Source organism: Anomaloglossus baeobatrachus, chromosome 1 (genome assembly GCF_048569485.1).
Source record: "Anomaloglossus baeobatrachus isolate aAnoBae1 chromosome 1, aAnoBae1.hap1, whole genome shotgun sequence".
Lineage (NCBI taxonomy): Eukaryota > Metazoa > Chordata > Amphibia > Anura > Aromobatidae > Anomaloglossus > Anomaloglossus baeobatrachus.
The window spans coordinates 856,442,624-856,463,027 of NC_134353.1; the positions used below are offsets into that span (position 1 = coordinate 856,442,624).

Genomic DNA, 20,404 nt, shown 5'->3' on the forward strand with positions numbered 1-20,404 from the left:
ATGGTGAGGGCGCCGGCAATGATGGGATGACACAGAGGGCGCATTTCAAATTCTTTTTACTCACTGAGGTCACTCTGCCCTTGGGGTGCCGTGCTCTGCTGTGATGGGCCTCAGTCGATCCCAGACAGTTCGGAGGTCAAAGCCGGTGTTTCCTTCTGTGTGTCCTTTCCAATGGTTTCCCTCCACCCCAGCTCCTGAGCTGTGGAACGGGTCACGGGTGCCTGCTGCACTTCCCGTGAACCCTGGGATCCCCCTTCTTCCTAAGAACCCAGGTCGAGCCTCCAGCTCCAGACCATGGGCCCCTTGCTACTCTTCTTTTTTCTTGCTTGTCCGTTCCTGAGTCTGACCTGATGCGGATGCGGTCTCCTGCTAACTGCCTGTTATGTGTCAGATGGCTCCTAACATCCCCTGTTGGTGCCCCACCTCCCGGGTTACTGAACTAGTGGGCAAGAAGTACCATACTTTATGATGGCCACCCCAGCACCTACCCTAGCCCAGTCCCAGTGGGAGAGCGCCTGAGTTATGTGTTGGATGAGTGTGTTGGTGGTTTAACGGTGATGACCTCCTCGGTATCCGAGATGAATACCGCACCTTGGGTGACGTGCAGTACCCTGTGGCGCCTGAAGCCGCAGGGGTGCCACAAAATAATCGCAGAAGATAGTTTGCAGTTTTCCTGGACCACAGAAAAAATAATATAAAAATAAAAAAACTGCATGCACCTATATGATAGCATAGGTATACTATCATGATGGGCCTCTAGTAGGCATGAAATGCATAATAGATGATATCATGTAGGTGAAAATTATCATGTTTTTAATGGATTGAAATACATTTTTACATTTTTAACCTATTTTTGTGATGCATTTTAAGACTGTCTAGTCATAAGGTCCATTTATTCTGCATGATTATCATGAATGAGCATTCATAGGAACTGGTAGGGAATTGATAGGTCTGCATTCAATCATGATAATTGTGCAATCTAAACAGGTTGATTATCACCTGATGAAAGAGATGTAGCGTCCCTGAGACCCTAAGGGCACTACAAGGAACTGCATCCTCTTGGGGATGCAAGACCTACCCCCTGGGACGTGGAGTACCAGTGCCTTTTCCACCAAAACACAATCTAAATCCTAGTTCTCCTCTCCACACTGGACATAGAGGGTTAACCACATAAGGGGATGGTCGCCATGGGAACGAGTCCCTGTGTATAGCCAGCCTGGTGGGAGGGCTCAGTCTGTCAGAGTGAGAGGAGTCTAGAGTCGGGAGCACACAGGAGAGGTGTGCGGACGTGCCTGAGCTGGGTCCATGTAACGGTGACCCTGGGGGCACAGGAGAGAGGTCGCCAGGACGGGTACAGAGAAACCACTGGGACCAGCGCATGCACGGGGCACAGGGCCCTAGGTCAAGCGCAAGTTTTAGACTGTTTGTCAAATACCTGCCCGGTGAGGACACCTTCACAGACTTCACCGAACCAAATAATCCGGGGGCATTAGCAGTAAACTAGGATCGGGGATAGGACAACTAACCTCCCCGCAGGGTCCACACTGCCCGCCGTACGGAGAAGGAGACTGTACCCCAAAAGGGACAGTTGGGGTCCCCAAATGCTCCACGCTACGGGGACTCAATCTACAGAGAGTGCCGGGGACAGAGCAACCTGGATCAATACATTGGCACTGGTCCTTCTCTGACCTGAAGCAGCAACCCCTCGGTTCACATTGAGTAGAGACTGTTAAAGACAACCTGGTGTGGTCTTCATTATTGCACTTCTACAACTCCCAGGCACAGCCCTACCTGCGGGGAGCCTACCATCACAGCTGTCACTACCACCAGCCCTGGGAGTACCCACATTGAGCAGCAGCAGTTCTCCATCATTAACCGCAACCCGCAGGTGGCATCACATGACAAAAACTCTTATCTTCCCTGTAATTACCCCCCATTAACAAAAGGGGCCCAGAGCACGGACCGGGCAACGGCCACCAGAGTGACATTCTCATTTGTTACCGCCCGGGACTGAGTGCCTCCTTCTCTGGGCACTACAGTTCTCCTCTTTCTGGCATCATGAACAGGATACGGACAAGACCCATTAACACGGGTGACGTATTAAGAACTGTATTTAATGGACTGTTTGTGTAAAGACTGTCACCATCTTGAATGCTGAAAATGTGCTGCGCCATCACTGCCCAAAAGAGCGTGAAACTGCAAACGTGCACGAACGTAAGGCCCACCCACGAGCCTTGAGAGCGCGGGCGGAAGTCGGCAGTAACCGGACCCGGAAGCTCCCAGAGTGCCCCAGTCCCCGCAGAGTGCTGAGAAATGACCGGAGGGAACTGGCGATGTGGAGGCACAGGGAGATGACAAGGGTTAACAAACCTGTAATTGGCAAAATGTCTGCCCCTCCAGCCCATGAGCGCCGGTGACCCAGGCGCGGGGCCATACCTTGAACTGCGGAAATGCTAGACGCGGAGGTGCAGCGGCTGTACTGGATTATGCGGACGGAGAACTTGTGGCGAATTGCGGAGTGGGAGGCGAAGATGATGGGGTTGGTGGCAGCTATGCGTGCTAGAGAGAGTGGAGTGCCGCCGTCCCAGACTCCCGGATCCATCCTCGACCAGACAACATTCCCGCCAGAGCCAGCGAGACCAGAAGCGGTCTCATCACTTTCCCCGCTGGGGAAGGAGCAAGCCTCAGTTCCTGATCTGGAGCCAGCAATCCAGGATCCGGCAGTATCGGGGGCCACGGAGAAGATTGCCACCAGTGCTGACAACTATCCTCATGTACTGCGCCCAGCCACTGTAAAGGAGGCGGCGGAACTGATCCCAAAGCTAGAATGGGGGCCACGTGCAGGGGGCGAGTTCGTCCGCGTTATGTTACCGCGATACACGGTGTCTGATATGGAGGCGCTAAAGCCAGAAGACTCTGTACACCAACCTGCTGCGGTGCCCTTCCAAGCCTCTGCACCTGCGACAGCACCAACATTCCAGCGGCCGCTAGGGTGTGGTAGAGATGTGCGTACCTAGTGCACCCAGACCTCAAGTGCTGATCTGAGGTGGCTAGGTTACCCAGATGGCCCCCTTATTGAATGGTGGTAGCTGAACCAGGCTACCCCAGCAGTTGTTACAGTTGAAATGTTTGTTATTCTTTCTGCTAATCATTTGAAAATGTTTACCTAATTTTGAAAAAAAAATATATTGAATCATTTGGGGCAGTCACCTGATTTTCCACAAGTTAAGTTAAAAATTTACCATGGCTGCAGGACTGGCAGCAGCCAACACGAACTCATGTTTTGTAAATAGTTGCACCCAGTGTGCCTACCAGAGTAGTCCTCTGCAACATCAGGACATTAATCCTGCCACCAAGGAGAGGAAGGTTGGAGGAAATGTCTGGGATAGAGAAGGCCCAGACCTGGTCACCTAAGGGACCGGTGACCTGCCTCCTCGAAGGGTTTTGGGAAACCAGGACCTTTTTGGGTGGTGGGTTGATGGGGGAGGTTACTCAATGCAATGTTTAAGAAAATGTGCCTCCCCTGTGTGGGAAGAACGTTATGTATGCTTAACTTTACCTTTTTTTTTATTCCGGTTCAATAAAAACGCTGCTTGCTTACAGCCCGAGGACATGCTGTGTTTAACCAAGGGAGAATGTAGTGCCCCTGAGACACTCAGGGCACTACAAGGAACTGCATCCTCTTGGGGATGCAGGACCTACCCCCTGAGACCTGAAGTAGCAGTGCCTTTTCCACCAAAACACAATCTAAAACCTAGTTCTTCTCTCTACACTGGGCATAGAGGGTTAACTGTGTAAGGGGATGGTTGCCATGGGAACGAGTCCCTGGGTATAGCCAGCCTGGTGGAAGGGGTCAGTCAGTCAGAGTAAGAGGAGTCTAGAGTCGGGAGCACACAGGAGAGGTGTGCGGACGTGCCTGAGCTGGGTTCGTGTAATGGTGACCCCGGGGGCACAGGAGAGAGGTCACCAGGAAGTGCACTGAGATACCGCTGGGACCAGAGCACGCATGGGGCACAGGGTCCTAGGTCAAGTGCAAGTGTGCCGACCCCGTGACAGCCGACGGGCTGCTCGGATCCGGATCCGCAGTGGCTCGAGGGGTCTCCGGACCCGAGGCGGGGTCGCGTGGCCTCTCGAAATAAAAATGGGGTGTTTTTGTTGGATATGGTGGATTGGATAGTGTTCGTGACGCCACCCACGGCCATACCACCACTGCTGCGTTTGGAGAGGGAGCGTCCAGGAGTGATGGGCTAGCACTCCATGGGCAGTGGGGAAGGTGTCCCGGGGCTCGGTGATAGGAATGGCTGGGAACCCGTTGGGGCAAAGGGGCACAACGTACTCACACAGTCCAGATACGCTGACACAGACACCGGGTAAACTAAAGTCCTGGAATATCCTGCTGCTGTTCTTAGAGGACGCTGGGTCCGTCACTTTTGCTGTTGCTGGTTGGTCTGAAGCCTTGTCCCATGGCACAGTGTTTAACTCTTTGTGGATCCCTTTTGCCTATGACTACTTGAGTCCTGCTCACCTGCGTGGCTAGCAGGGTGAGCTTGCTCTCAGGGTTCACGCTTGGGATTTTCTGGACGATTTTGGGAAGTCCTATCCCCCTCGTTGTGCTAGTACCCCGATTCTGTAGCGGGTGGAGAATGGCTCGTGAAGACTCCCTCCTCGTCGGGTGAATTACTGGGCTGCGTGAAGCTACTTCCCAGCCTAGGTTCCGCGTACCCCGTCGGGCACTGGCCCCTGCCCAGTTGTAGCACAAGGCCGCCAAACTGCCCTCCTTGGCAGTACCGTGCCCCTTGCCACTACCCCCTGCGACCGGGGTTCCAGCTCCTTCTGGCCAGGCCAACGTCTGGCACCTGGGACGGGTGCAGAAGCCCAGCTCTGCAGCGTGACCTCTCACTGTCACCGCTGAACTTCAACTCTTTACTCACTAAGTAACTGACACTTCCCGTCCTCCTTCTAACATCCCTCCATCTGGGTGGCCCTATTCCCCTCAGGCTGCCCAATGGGTGTTTAGTGGGTGTGGTGCAGAGTGTTCCCCAGGAATTGTGTATACCTGTTAGCAACACCAAATGGAAAGAACCCGTAACCAAGGAGGAGCGGGTACCATGCAGAAGGGAAGATTGCACGGTACCCTGTGACGACCTGATAGGCCAGGGCGTCACACAAGTTTTAGACTGTTTGGCAAATACCTGCCCGGTGAGGACACCTTCACGGACTTCACCGAACCAAATAATTTGGGGGCATCAGCAGTAAACTAGGATCGGGGTTCGGACACTTACCTCCCTGCAGGGTCCGCACTGCCCGGCGTTCGGAGAAGGAGACTGTACCCCAAAAGGGACAGTCGGGGTCCCCAAACGCTCCACGCTACAGGGACTCAATCTGCAGAGAGTGCCGGGGACAGAGCAACCTTGGTCACTGCCTTGGCACTGGTCCTCCTCTGACCTGAACCAGCAACCCCTGGGTTCACAGTGAGCAGAGACTGTTAAAGACAACCTGGTGTGGTCTTCATTATTACCCCACTACTGCTCCCAGACACAGCCCTACAGGCAGAGGGCTTACTATCACAGCTGCCACTACCACCAGCCCTGGGAGTACCCACATTGAGCAGCGGCGGCTCTCCATCATTAACCGCAACCCGCAGGTGGTGTCACATGACAAAAACTCTTATCTCCCCGGTAAATACCCCCCCATTAACAATAGGGGCTCAGAGCACGGGACCGGGAAACGGCCACCAGAGTGACATTCCCATTTGTTACTGCCCGGGACCGAGTACCACCTTCTCTGGGCGCTACAGAGACACATACTTGGCATTGAGTGAAATGATCTTTTGGTTTCCCTAAAGATTATCGTTCTCGGCAACACATTGTCCTTTATAAACACGACCTACACTGCTGAGAACAGTGGCAACATATGCGCTTTAAATGGTTTATTACTGATCATTCAGTGCACATCTGAAGCGCAGTCTGCCTGTATAAGCCATTTATTAAATGACAGACGATCAATGAGTATTTACTGATCAGCGATTGTTTTATTTAACAAATCGGCTTAAGTAATCAAAAGGAATAAGTAGATGAGGCGTTGATATCTTTTATTCTGAAAATTCTGAAAATGTGACCATATTTTAGACTGATTCATAGTTTACATTTGTTGAGAAATATTTTGACAAGATCACTTTTGGCAAAATATTTCTCAACAAATGTAAGCTATGAATCAGTTCTAAAATATATTAAAATTTTCTAAATTTTTAGAATCATTGCTATAAATCCTTAAAAGTATTCTATTTTGCCTTCCTGTACATGCTGCACTTATCTGTTTTCTTTACAACACACTACTGCCTCTATATAAAGTCATACAGTACCTTGTACATAATACAAATGTTTCTCATAAAAATCACCATTGTTCATTCTGAATGTAATGCCTAAAAGGAAATAAAGCAATATTAGATAAAGTACGTGTATAACCCCAAATATTACCATATTCATCATATTTACAAATATCACTGTTGTCCACATAGGGACTTTGAAAGTTTCACCAATTTTTCATGTTGAACTGGACACAGAATATAATAGGAGCGGACGGTTTCACCATTGGCTCTGGTGGGACACAGGAGTTTACACGGTTGCCAAGGGGAGAGCTTCATTGCTCCCTCGGGACCGGCGCCACGCAGGGTACAGGACCCTAGGGTAGATCATTCTCCAAGTTGGTTTTCCAAAATCTGTAGGGACGGGGAGAGTGCAGGTCTCCATGGCCAACACAGTGCCTGAAGCACAGTGCCATATAGGATCCAGGGCTCTGATCCGAGTCAGGCCCCATTGCGGAACCACGGCAACTGCAAACAGGCCAAGAGTTTTGACTCAACACGGACTGGGGTCCCCAAGTAGCACTAAGCAACGGGGATCCAATTTACATGGCGCTAGAAGAAAGGGCTCACCATCCACCAAACTGACTGACCTCCGAAGGAATCCGGGTTCGGGGGGGCCCATCACAGCAGTGACCAGTGCTTCTGCGGCAGCGACCGGGCTTCTTGAAGAACTGTGAGTAAAGATACCTGGAACCCGCAGAGACTGTGTCCGTCTGTTCTTGTCGGCGCCACCGCCCCGCGCCTCGGCACCCACCATTAATACTTATTTCATCTTCCTCCCCGGGGCTCACTCCACCTGTGGGGAGTGATACTACCCTGGCTGCCATTCCATCCACCCCGGAGGGCGGCGACAGCAGCGGCGGCTAATTCTCTGGCCATACACCACAGGTGGCTACATCGACAAACTTCCACCTCCTCATTCCTCTTTTGATTGTGGACACCTTGGGACATGAAACCGGGCACAAGGGCCACACCGTGACATCCCAGACCCGACATCACCGGCTCAGCGACGAGTAAAGTTAACCCCCTGCCCCTTGGGTTCCACACTGACTGCTGGAAATATAAGCTGATAATCAGACTCCTGTCTGCTGTGCTGCAACATGTAACCAAATTGAAGGGTAAAAAGCAGACTGTGTCATTATGTCTCACACCTTTTCTAAGCTATAGTCGGAATGTGTTCTTTTTCCCCTTGTATGTGGTTGCCTGGTTATGATTGGCAAAGTTGGCAGCACTATCAGTGAAGAGCTACTTTAAGTGTTTGTAATGAGACTCAACTCTATAGCACTACCCCTCCTCCACCCTAACTGCCAGAGATCAGAGCTAAAAGCTGTCAGGTAGTCACATTCAGGTCTGCTGTACTTCAGCACGTCATCAATCTGCAGTGAGGAGGGCAGACTGTTTGTCAATTCGTGTCTCACACAAGTCAGTTCTAACCTATTTTCAGGTGTACTCTTTTTTCCCCCACCGTGTTGCTGCCTGATTATGATTGGTAATCCTCATGGAGGGGAAGAAGTACACGCCCCCAATAAAAGTTCTATAGTAATGCCCAATTTGACTTATAAAAAATTAACTGTTTAGGTATCAAATACCAATACTATGATTGCTAACACCTCCGCAACAAGGCAAGAAAAAAAAAAAACAAAACTACAAAAAATTAAAGAAATGTTTTATTCTCCTTTTTCAGCACCTATTACATTGTGTATCCAGTTCAACATGAAAAAGCCCCGAACCATACAGAATCACACACATTTTATGACACCCATGGCCAAATTTGGTGAGATTGTTTCTGAAAATCCTTGACTGTTGGCAATTGAGACACTAGTTTGGAACTGACGGGAGCAGTTATTGCACTTCCCATGATTTAGAGATAGATGTAACCATTACTCTGAGATGTGCACTCTACAAGTTAGAGAGGCAAAGTATACCAGACTCTGTAGAGAATTTAATCTGTAATTGGGCTCATTAACCCAATTACTACACTGTTTTAACCCTTTCCTTTTCAGATCATCTTTTGAGTTGTTTAGCGTTAACAGGTTATCTCCCTCCGCTTAATAGCTGGATATTGTCAGATAATTCTTGTCAAAACATGCACTTTTGCAATTTACTATTTATTTAAATTTTGCTGCTTTTCTATTAATACTTTCTTTTATTTATATTTCTTTGCCTAGGAGACGACCACTGCTGTTGTTGAGCTTGTAAGCACTTCACTGTAGCTGACCAGGAATAAGAGATCACAGCATGCTGGCCAGCTCCAATACAGTGGATACTAGTTCAATAGAAAGGAGATTGTAAACACTGTGCATGTTCTCCTGTCTGGTAGTGGTTTGGACTCCAAGACAACTATGCTATAATCAAAAGAAAGAAAGTGTTAAAATCTAAAGGGCAAATGAAAATTTGATGTGCCTCTCCTGTCATCAACGCAGACCTGTGACACACTGAACACAGGAAGAGTACATAACTGATCTCTCCTCCACTCTGTATCTTTCCACTACGCTTTTGGTCATAGACATGGCAATGCAATGACGGGAGGCAGTGATGTCCAGGAAATCCGCTCCTGTACTTTGTGCACAACGCTGACTTCTGCATAGTCAGTGTGCACATGCAGTTCTGTGATTAGCGTTCAGGCAGCGCTCGCTTGTGCCAAGTGAGCGCTGTCAATCAGAGTCAGGGAACTGTTCAGTACACGAAGTGAGGGAGACATAACGGTGCACCAAGCTCTTGACTACACCGAGGGTGCACCAAATCCCCTTAATTTTCCAATGTTACATAAACTTCTCAAACTAATTACAACAGTGAAATGTAAACTGCTAATTTGATTTTATGGGCGCTAAGACCCCTTCATAACTGTTTAATTAGTTTTCTAGAAAAGCAGAGTGACAACCAATATTCTGTACCATTTGACATATAATCGACAATTTAAAAAGGAATCAGTACCTGACTTTACTCTAATTGTGACTAGAGATGAGTGAACCCGTTGAAGTTCGGTTCGGCTAGTTAAGCTGGACTTCAGATATAGTTCAGTTTTGGACCCGGACTTGACCTGAACCCCAACGGACGTCACTAATTGGGCAATTCGGGTCTCCACCCACATGCAGCCAGCCATATACAGAACACTTCTGGTTTCCGGGGGTGGGTGGGCAGGGTTTGTCTTTTTTTTTGAGGGGGGACAAAGTGCATCCAATCACGCTGTTATTACCCCCAGTAAGAGCCGATCAAACACTTCAAGTGGCTTGTACTGGGTGGAGCACCGAGCGTACCCGAGCACAGCGATGCTCGCATGAGTGGTTTGCATACGTAAAGCACCCAAAACTCTGTTTTGTTGTTTTTTTTAAATCTGTGTTTGGTATGAACACCGGACACCAAATCACTGGTTCACTCATCTCTAATTGTGACTGTACTTATAGCTCACATCTGGCACATGCGCACATTTAAGCATCGTGAAGAGGCTATGTATGTCAGCATGAGCCAGTCGCAGGGATTTAGTTCAGCACCTGTACAAATTAATAATTAATAATAATAATTTTATTCATTTATATAGCGCTATTAATTCCACAGCGCTTTACATACATTGGCAACACTGTCCCCATTGGGGCTCACAATCTAGAGTCCCTATCAGTATGTCTTTGGAGTGTGGGAGGAAACCCACGCAAACACGGGGAGAACATACAAACTTCTTGCAGATAGTGTCCTTGGTGGGATTTGAACCCAGGACCCCAGTGCTGCAAGGCTGCAGTGCTAACCACTGAGCCACCGTGCCGCCCAAATGCATCCAGAGCTGGAAACAAAGGCAAATGATGTGTGTATATTACCCAACTGCAAGCCTACATTGACGGATTCTTTTTCAAATTGTGCATTTTATGGACAATAAAAATGATTAACTCTGCAGTACTCCATTTTTATGTAATACTGATTGAGTAGATAGTGATTGACCCCTTTTAACGCTTTCATTTTAGCTATTACATTTATTAAAACATAAACTTGAATACCAAACCATGGTTGTATGATTCATACACAGGCTACCATGTTAAAAAAACAAACAAACATGTGGTCAATATGTATTGTTGGGACCCACATCAGGCGAAGACCTGCAGTGTGTACCCCCCCAAAAGAAAAAAGTAAAAACCCCACCCACCCTCCACCGGAACCCGGAAGTGTTTTGTTTATGGCTGGCTGCATGTGGGTGGAGATCCAAATTTACCCAATTAGTGACATCTATTGGGGTTCAGGTCAAGTCCGCGTAACAAGCTGAAATTTATCTAAAGTCCGGCTTAACCTGCCGAACCATACATCAATGGGTTCACTATTTGGTAGAAAAGGGAACTTATATCTCTATTAGAATCGAGTGGCAGTGCGCATGTTCGGCCTCAGCTTCATTCACTCCCCATGTGGCTGTCTTGTGCCCCATAGAGAATGAATGGCTCACCAGTTAGGATCCATTTTGCCACCTCATCTTAAAAATCGCATTAAAGTTTCTTGTTCTGCGGATAGGTGAAGTTCCAGCAATGGGACACCCATAAATCAGCAAATTATCACTTAACCTGCAGATAGGTCATAACTTGTGCTCATGGGATAACCCCTTCCATTAAGTAACTAAAGGTAACTTCATTGTTCACCCACAACTGAAGCTTCTGCTGATTTGAGTGCTGTGGATCGGGGAGCTTTATTTGCTCTGCCTTTGTTCAATGATCCACAATTTGCAAATACTGTAATGTCGGGAAAATGTTGCTAAGTGACTTTAATGTTTTATGGGTAAAAGCTTTGTCCCGTGAACCACATTCCCAGAGAAGCGAGGGAATGTACAAAGAGATGGAGGAAGATATGCTGCTAATGGACTTTAGAAGTCATATTGTCAAATAACAAAAGATCATCTTATTTTCTAACCACCGTTGCGTACCGCCAGCAATGTGCTGTTGCTCCGTAGTGTTATCTTTTATTTGTTAGATATGCCTCAGTGATATGTTATCTGTCTTGTGAATACTGAAACTTTAAACATGTGTAGTTCTGCGACATGTGACAAATTTGTGTGAGATCTCACATGAGAGATACAAATGACATGAGTGGTGATGTCATATCCTATGATGATATATGATGATATGATAGATACCTCCTCAAGTCAATTAAAGTCTACTTTACAGTGTTACTGGGTAGTGGTTTAGATGTCTGAGGTGCCACTATGAGAAGTGAGAGTTTTTCATTTTGTCTTTTGATAGACTTATAGGTAATATAGTTAGGTCATAGTTAGGTCATAGGGTGGCACGTGGCAGCATTATTGTGTGCCACCTTGTGACTGTAATGTTAGAAACCAAAAGAGCACTTGTGTTCATGCCAGTGTGGCGCCCCTGACCTGGTCAGGCACCACTGAGTACTGCACCCATGCTGGGGACAGTATAAAACAGGTGATCCAGAAGGCTGACCGAGGTGTGACTACACAGGCGCATAGTGATCGGGTCTCACACATTTACCTTTGAGACGACCCCTGGGGATCCCAGGAGGGGGCGAAGCCTCCATCTCCACTCGAGGGGTGTGGTAGAGAGCCTGGTTGCTAGGTGACGTAGGCAAGAACAGGAGAGGAGGGAAGAGTGAGCCGAAGACAGTTGAGTGGTGAAGTTCAGGGAGGGCAGAAGCAGACCCTGTAGCTCTACACAATTCTGACAACGTACGCGCAGTGACTACCGACGGGGGAGAACGGTCACCTGGGAGTGCTGCCCGAAATCCACACACAGCTAAAGAGAGAGCAACGGAGTGGAAAGTAAGGAGACTGTCAGGGAGATACCAGGCCCAAACGGGTAGCAGGTCCCAGTGCAGGGATAGATTCACCTTTCCTTTGCCAAACCTGCATGAGGGGGCACTTTACACCCCCAAGACAACACCACAGAGTCCGCAGCCACGTAGCCACAGTGAGGGCCCATAGCTCACAGGAGGCAAGCAGCCGGAGTGACCTGGTCCAGGCTACAAGCAAACGGGCCAAAAAGAAGGGGAGAGAGGCACCAGCAACTTCCCTGGGCGACCCCAGCAGGGCTTCAAGCAGGGGTTACCCCAAAACACAACGGACTAAGGAAGGCGAGTTGGTAGCCACCCTCATCAGTCAGCCTGAAGGACACCTGGTTCCAGCCTGGTTCATCCCAGCTACGTCCGGGTTACTCACCCTGCCACCATCAGTGAGTAAAACCCCTGAAAGACATCCTGCTTGTGCGTGTGAGTCATTCTGCGACTTGTAGTTCCACACACCTACACGGGACCCTGGGGCATGCCTCACTCTCAGGAGGCTATTACAACTGACTGCACCTACTATCAGCCCCAGGCACCCCTAACCTGCAGTGGCGGTCCCCACTGACCGCAATTCTGAGAGTGGCGTCACGACAATCAAAATAGAGGATTTCCTACCTGTGACAAGATCCAGCCGCGTGGAGTCCCTGAAGGTAATGCACCGCTGCACCGACACCGAACCACGGGGTCCCACACATCTGGCGTCACGAACAGGATAAGGACTAGACCTGTTCAGACAGGTGACCATGTGCCTGGGCGGTCCGCTTGGAAAATTGGAAGCGCCGCCATATTGCCACCATGAAAAGCGCGCTGAAAAACAACAGCAGCCCGCGCTGGGAGAAGTTACCGCCCACGAAGAGGCGTGGCTACCCAGAGATCCCCTGGAGGGTCCTGGCTTCGCAAGTGATGAGAGCGGAGGCGTTCAGAGACGTCGGGACAGAAAGGGAGCCAGAAGCCTGCTGCTGGAAAAGGCAGAGCAGAAACTGATAAGCCTGCTGTTGGGAGAAGAGTTCAAGGCAGTGAAGGAACTGGCACTGAGACTGCAAGGAAGAGTCGGAGGTCTGCTGCTGAGAAAAGATCTGCAGAGCGGCGACGACGTGGTGAAGATGGCGTCTGAAGATAGGAGCCCAGAGCCGGGTTCCGCTGCCTGGTGGTCCTGGGAGCTTGCCCAGTTCAGTAACCGACTGGAAGCGAGGATCGTGCAGCAGATCCGAGAGGGACGTGCGGAGCTGCAGGAGATGGCTGCGGCGGTTCAGGCCTACGAGAGGGGAACCGCACGACGAGTGCCAGACCGAGCGGCGACGACTCAGGCCCCGACGATGTTACCGATGGGTGAGTCCTGTGTTGCCCCTGTCAGCGCGAGTGCCCCGACCCTTGCTGCCATGCCCGCGGTCCCTGAAGAGGCGCCCGGCGCTGCAACGCTGAATCAGGCCGCAGCCACGCCAGGTGCGGCCCGCCGAGCCCAGGCCGCCGCAACGATGCCCAGCCCGGCCCGCAAAGATCTGGCTGCCGCCGCGACCCTCCTCCACGCCGCAGGCGTGACGCTGACCCAGGCCGCCGCCATGCTAGGCCCGGCCCGCCAAGACCCCACCGCAGCAGCGACGCTCGTCCGCGCCGCAAGTGAGGTGCTGAACCAGGCCGCAGCCACGTCAGGTGCGGCCCGCCAAGGACCGGCTGCAGCTGCGACGCCAATCCAGGCCGCAGAAGCGCCCAGCCCGGCCCGCACAGATCCCATCGCAGCTGCGACGCCAATCCAGGCCGCCGCAGCGATGCCCTGCTCGGCCCGCCAAGACCAGGCCGCTGCCACGCCAGGCTCGGCCCGCCAAGACAAGACTGTACCATTATTTACCCCGGCCTGCAAGGCCAGGGCAGACACCGCTCCCCAGCCCAAGGAAGTCCCTGCTAGGAAGTCCCTGCTGGGGGAGGACCCCGAATACTGGAAGCTGAAGGCTGATCTGGAGGCCCACTTCCCAAAGGAGATGGTGGACCGGTATCTGCTCCCTCCGCATACTCACAGGAAGACTCCTGCGACATTCATGCCAAAGGGTCCCCCGCCCTGGCCTGCTGATGAAAATCCATCCCTAGCGCTGCCACAAGAGGAGTGCCCAGAAGAACTAAGGGGGAGGGGAGGCCAGGAAGTTGAGAAGCTGACCCCAGAGCCATCAGCAGTGGATGCAGCACCAGTCCAAGAGACAGAGATGCTGCCGTACTCCCGCTGGGATGAAGAGAGCCCGACATCCTCCGCTGAGGAAGATTTGTCCAGATACCTCACCTGGGAGCCTGCAAGCGGTGAGGTGGCAGCCAAGCAGGACCCAGCCCGCAGGACACGGCGCCGCAGCAGGACAAGGGATCCACCTGCACAGCAATCTCCAGATAGAAAAGACGAAGTAACAGCCAGAGACTTAGAGAAAAAGCGGTCCTTGAGAAGAGCCAAATCACAGGTCAGAGGCCCACTTTGTCGAGGAGTTGTAGAAGACTTCAATCTAAGGTCTGGATATGGCTTTATAGTAGCACCTGGTGTAAAAGAGGGCATCTTTGTGAACAGAAGGGATGTTAGAGCACATTTACCTAGAGGACATCCAGGAAGAAACCTACAGATAGGAGACTCAGTAGAATTCACCAAACACCAAGGAGAACGCGGATGGTACGCACTAGATGTTACACCATGTCCCAGGAATCCCTACAGTAAACCTGCTGTCTCAACACTACAAGATAAAGAAAGAGAAAAAGAGACAGACACAGAAGAAGAGGAAAGAAAATACAAAGAACTCATTGATGAAACCACTACAGATGATGACGACAGGTGCACAGCCCTACAGGCCCAAGCCCTGGTAAGGAGGAAGAAGGAGCAAAGTTCATGTAAAGTAAAGTAAAGTACAGCAGTTACAAGTTTTGACAAGTTTCGCAACATTTACATGTTCAAGAAATGTGCCCACATGAACTAATGTGAGAAACCTCTTTTTGCACTTTGAAAAATGAACCTTAAGGCTATGAACTGGCTATAGCCACAAACTCTCGCAGTGTTTATAGTTACCCCAGCGGTACCACCACTACCAGGGAGCACGCCTGTTTATGGGGCCTGGCTCTTCACCACAAAGAGGGTACCTGGTCAGCACCAACTGTGGAGGCCGCCTCTACATCCTGCCAGAAGAGGCTGAAGGCGCGGCTCCACCAGGCCAGGTATACCCTGAAACCACCAGACCATAAAAGCCGCCTCTACATCCTGCCAGAAGTGGCTGAAGGCGCGGCCAACGGGAGAGGCAGATGGGAAGAAAGGTCTGGGGAAGCTGATGGCCCAGACCTGGTTACCAAAAGAAACCGGTGACCTGCCGCCTGAGAGGGTTTAGGGTGGGTTAACGGACTTGTGGGTGGAGGGTGGTGATGTATGGTACCTGATGGGTTTTAAAACGTTTTACCATGTTTTACTGTTTTATGCATTTTGAAATGTTGTCTTGCAGCCCGAGGACGTGCTGGTGATAACTAAGGGGGAATGTGGCGCCCCTGACCTGGTCAGGCACCACTGAGTACTGCACCCATGCTGGGGACAGTACAAAACAGGTGATCCAGAAGGCTGACCGAGGTGTGACTACACAGGCGCATAGTGATCAGGTCTCACACATTTACCTTTGAGAGGACCCCTGGGGATCCAAGGAGGGGGCGAAGCCTCCATCTCCACTCGAGGGGTGTGGTAGAGAGCCTGGTTGCTAGGTGACGTAGGCAAGAACAGGAGAGGAGGGAAGAGTGAGCCGAAGACAGTTGAGTGGTGAAGTTCAGGGAGGGCAGAAGCAGACCCTGTAGCTCTACACAATTCTGACAACGTACGCGCAGTGACTACCGACGGGGGAGAACGGTCACCTGGGAGTGCTGCCCGAAATCCACACACAGCTAAAGAGAGAGCAACGGAGTGGAAAGTAAGGAGACTGTCAGGGAGATACCAGGCCCAAACGGGTAGCAGGTCCCAGTGCAGGGATAGATTCACCTTTCCTTTGCCAAACCTGCATGAGGGGGCACTTTACACCCCCAAGACAACACCACAGAGTCCGCAGCCACGTAGCCACAGTGAGGGCCCATAGCTCACAGGAGGCAAGCAGCCGGAGTGACCTGGTCCAGGCTACAAGCAAACGGGCCAAAAAGAAGGGGAGAGAGGCACCAGCAACTTCCCTGGGCGACCCCAGCAGGGCTTCAAGCAGGGGTTACCCCAAAACACAACGGGCTAAGGAAGGCGAGTTGGTAGCCACCCTCATCAGTCAGCCTGAAGGACACCTGGTTCCAGCCTGGTTCATCCCAGCTACGCCCGGGTTACTCACCCTGCCACCATCAGTGAGTAAAACCCCTGAAAGACATCCTGCTTGTGCGTGTGAGTCATTCTGCGACTTGTAGTTCCACACACCTACACGGGACCCTGGGGCATGCCTCACTCTCAGGAGGCTATTACAACTGACTGCACCTACTGTCAGCCCCAGGCACCCCTAACCTGCAGTGGCGGTCCCCACTGACCGCAATTCTGAGAGTGGCGTCACGACAATCAAAATAGAGGATTTCCTACCTGTGACAAGATCCAGCCGCGTGGAGTCCCTGAAGGTAATGCACCGCTGCACCGACACCGAACCACGGGGTCCCACACCAGCAAAGGTCTGGCATACACAGACAGAGGAGAAACTGTGCTGCACAGCTAGCTATAAAGTGGGGGTGAGTAGCAATAATTAATATGGTGTAACACCCCATGATTAGAGAATTATGGGAAGCTGTAACCTATTCTTGACTGTAAAAAGATTGTTTACTAGATAAGTGAAGATTAATTGCCCAAGAGGGATGACAAGTAGCCCTATCACAGGAGTATGGTGGCTAAGGTCTTAGGGGTACTTTGCACACTACGACATCGCAAGCCGATGCTTGCGATGCCGAGCGCGATAGTCCCCGCCCCCGTCGCAGCTGCTGTAGTGAACATTATCGCTACGGCAGCTTCACATGGACTTACCTGCCCTGCGACGTCACTCTGGCCGGTGACCCGCCTCCTTCCTAAGGGGGAGGGTCGTGCGGCATCACAGAGATGTTACACGGCAGGCGGCCAATAGAGGCGGAGGGGCGGAGATGAGCAGGACGTAAACATCCCGCCCACCTCCTTCCTTCCGCATAGCCGGCGTGAGCCACAGGACGCAGGTAGATGTTCCTCGCTCCTGCAGCTTCACACACAGTGATGTGTGCTGCCGCAGGAACGAGGAACAACATCGTAACATTGGTCCTTCCGAAATTATGGAAATGACCGACGCTACACTGATGATACGATTTTGACGCTTTTGTGCTCGTTAATCGTATCAAAAACGATTTACACACTCCGATATCGACAGCGACGCCGGATGTGCATCACTTTCGATTTGACCCCACCGGCGATGTCGTAGTGTGCAAAGTACCCCTTACTGTGAAGGAGAGTGCAGCACCAAAGACAGCTACAAGACTGGTGCCTCTGTGTGAGGGGTAGTTGCATTTCTGAACCATCATCTGTGTAGACCTGTATTCTTTCCTTCCCTGAGCTGAGAACTGCATTACTATCAAGGTCCAATACCTTCTGCGCTCTACAGTATTTAAAGGGGCACATCACCAACAATCTAAGCATATTTTACAGGTGCACAAATCTTGTGATTTTCTATTGATATGATAAAGAGATATAATTAATTAAGAAAGTAAATCACATGACAGCATGTTAAGACATTGTTATTATGTTTATCCAATGCATTGTTTGGATTCGAGCTGAGAAGAAGTGAAGAGTGGACCCAGCACCACAATCCAGGATGTTAAAATATCAAAATTTATTAGATATTAAAAAATCCAATGGATCCAAAACTTGAGAGAACACGCATAAGGGCACCTTACATGTTTCGGACAATAAGTAAAAACAAGTCCTTAATTATCAATTGTTTGGATTCCTATATCAAGAGGTAATTTAGGTATATGACTGCAAAATAAATTATGTGATAAAATTTATGTTAATGTACTGTGTATACTTTTGACATCCAGCTTTCCCAAGAAGAAGATATTGAATAACAGGGCATACTGTCCTTTTGATGACTAGCACAGAACATAAAAATATCCCAACCAATGCTAATAGTGATAACATGGCTGGATTTTCGTGATTGTCATCCGTGACTTTCTCACTGACATGGGTTACATTGAGTTCACTTGAAAAATCACAATGTTAATAAACAAGTATTCCTGTCTAACCGTAGCTTTAAATGGGGTTTTTTTTTTTTATTTATGTTTGCTAAAAAACATGATTCACCTATGTGGTACATATGGGGGTTCCAGTGATGGGACCTCCAGCCAGTTATTGCCTATCCTATGGATTGGTGATAAATTTGGGAAACCCCTTTAAGAACATAAAGCTGTATGATACACACCAAAGCAGGTACAAACTATAGTTTTTTTTTTTTCTCGCTTATAGCTGGCAATACACATGAAATTGTAGTTACAAGGAGCAATTTTCTAAGACATTGCAAAAAAACCTTCAACTTATAAACAATTTATTACTTTGGCCAATTGTACAGTTTTTCCTTTGGACAAATGTTGCTCTATATTTTCACCATATGACACTTTCCAAATATACAGAAAGACAATTATCCTGATACACTTAAATCATGTTACATACAGTATATAGTAAAATAAAGAGCTATACATTTTTTTGAAGAATTCTGACTATATCATAACTCATAATTGTATATATAATATAAGCTCTGCAATGTTACTTTATGCCTTACCTGATGATGAATTATCGCAGAGCACTGTACAGAAGATGTTGAACGCACCAAGTAGAACAGTTGGTATCAGCGCTGTGGTCTTCATGACTATCGTTTTTCCCCTGAGTATCACTAATCTCTGTATAGTGTGCGGACGGCTAGAGAAGTGCAATGAATGTTACAGTACTGATGATTTCAAGCTACTTCTGACAGGCTGGGTGTAACCTTCCTGTTTAATAGGGGAGGTGGTAGCGGGGTGCTAAATGTAAATTACCAAATACATTAACCCCTACACCTCCAGCCTATTTTCACCTTCATGACCAGTCCATTTTTTTCAATTCTGACCAGTGTCAATTTACAAGGTTATAACTCTGGAACGCTTCAACGGATCTCGGTGATTCTCAGACTGTTTTTTTAGTGACATATTGTACGTCACATTAGTGCTATATTTAAGATAATATTTTTTACGTTTATATTGGAAATTTGGCTAAAATTTAGCAATTTTTAAACTTTGTATTTTAAGTCACACAAAGTAGTTAATAAATAACATTTCCCACATGTCTACTTTACACAGTGCTTTTTTTGCAAAAAAATATTTGCTGGTACGCATCTTTGAGGCAAGGAGCGTGGGGGGGGGGTCACGTGCCGCCGCCCGACATTGAGGAGCGGGGAGGGGCGGTGGGGTGTGCCGGTGCCAGTGTAGAGAGTGGACGATTTTGTGAGCACAAGTATGAGATTTGTACACTTCTGGCCACATTCTGGTTTGATGTGTTCGGCCTCAGTCAATTCATTTTCATTGAGCATGTCTGTTCAGCACGTGACCATCTATGGTACATATGATCTATGTAAATCGCATACTTGCAGCTTTATAACCTCCCACTCTCACCGCCGGTGTGACGCCCTGGGCAAGCCAGGGGTCACAGGTCATCACACCACCACACCCTACACCCCAGTTAGGAACATCTAAGCTAACCAAAAATCCTTGTTGCCTTCCTCCAGGAGCTGGTGTTCACACCAGGGGGTGGGCCAGGCGGTGGGCTCCGCCCACCGAGGAGTTCACAGCTCTGGAGGCGGGAAGAACCAGGCAGATCAGTTAAGGAAGTGAAAGTAGAAGGAAGTGAAGTAGTAGTGGAGCTAAGGAGAAAAGCTGAAGTGACAGAAAAGTGAAGAGCGACAGTTTGTAAAGCCTGAAGTTGGTCCGGGTGTGTACCCCGGGCTGAGAGACAGCAAGGTCAGCAGACGGCGGTGATTGTCCGCAGGGGTGACTGCTCGGAGGTTGCTGGAAGGACCGCGGATGGGTGGTGACCCGGCAGTCTGGAGCAGTGTACAAGGAACAGTCAGCACCAGGGCAGGGGCCTTTCGGATCCCGGCAAGGCTAGGAGTCGCCATAATTTGCCAAATCCGTCAGTGAAGGGGACGACTGTCTCCCAACAACCAAGTCCCGATAGAAGGCAACAGTCCAACCGTAACGGAGAGACACCGCCACCGCCAGGGCATCAGTTTCTCAGGGCCAGCGCCTGCGGGCAAAGTAGGGCTCCTCCGG

At 49.7% G+C, this 20,404-nt stretch overlaps 1 protein-coding gene across 3 annotated transcripts in view; it reads right to left on the bottom strand.

The window, feature by feature from the left end:
• LOC142301347 (proteinase-activated receptor 1-like) overlaps positions 1-19,060 on the bottom strand; it is a 29,179-nt gene extending 10,119 nt beyond the window's left edge. The window contains exons 1-2 of one of the 3 annotated variants that reach the window (XM_075342344.1): positions 18,883-19,060; positions 6,362-6,421 (exon numbers count right to left, since the gene is read on the bottom strand). In XM_075342344.1, the coding sequence (XP_075198459.1) occupies positions 6,362-6,421; positions 18,883-18,967 (145 nt within the window). In that variant the 5' untranslated portion in view covers positions 18,968-19,060. Of the gene's footprint in view, positions 1-6,361; positions 6,422-12,748; positions 12,772-18,882 lie in introns of those variants that run through there. The other 2 variants (XM_075342355.1, XM_075342350.1) reach the window with 2 other exon arrangements.
• Positions 19,061-20,404: the final 1,344 nt, after the last annotated feature.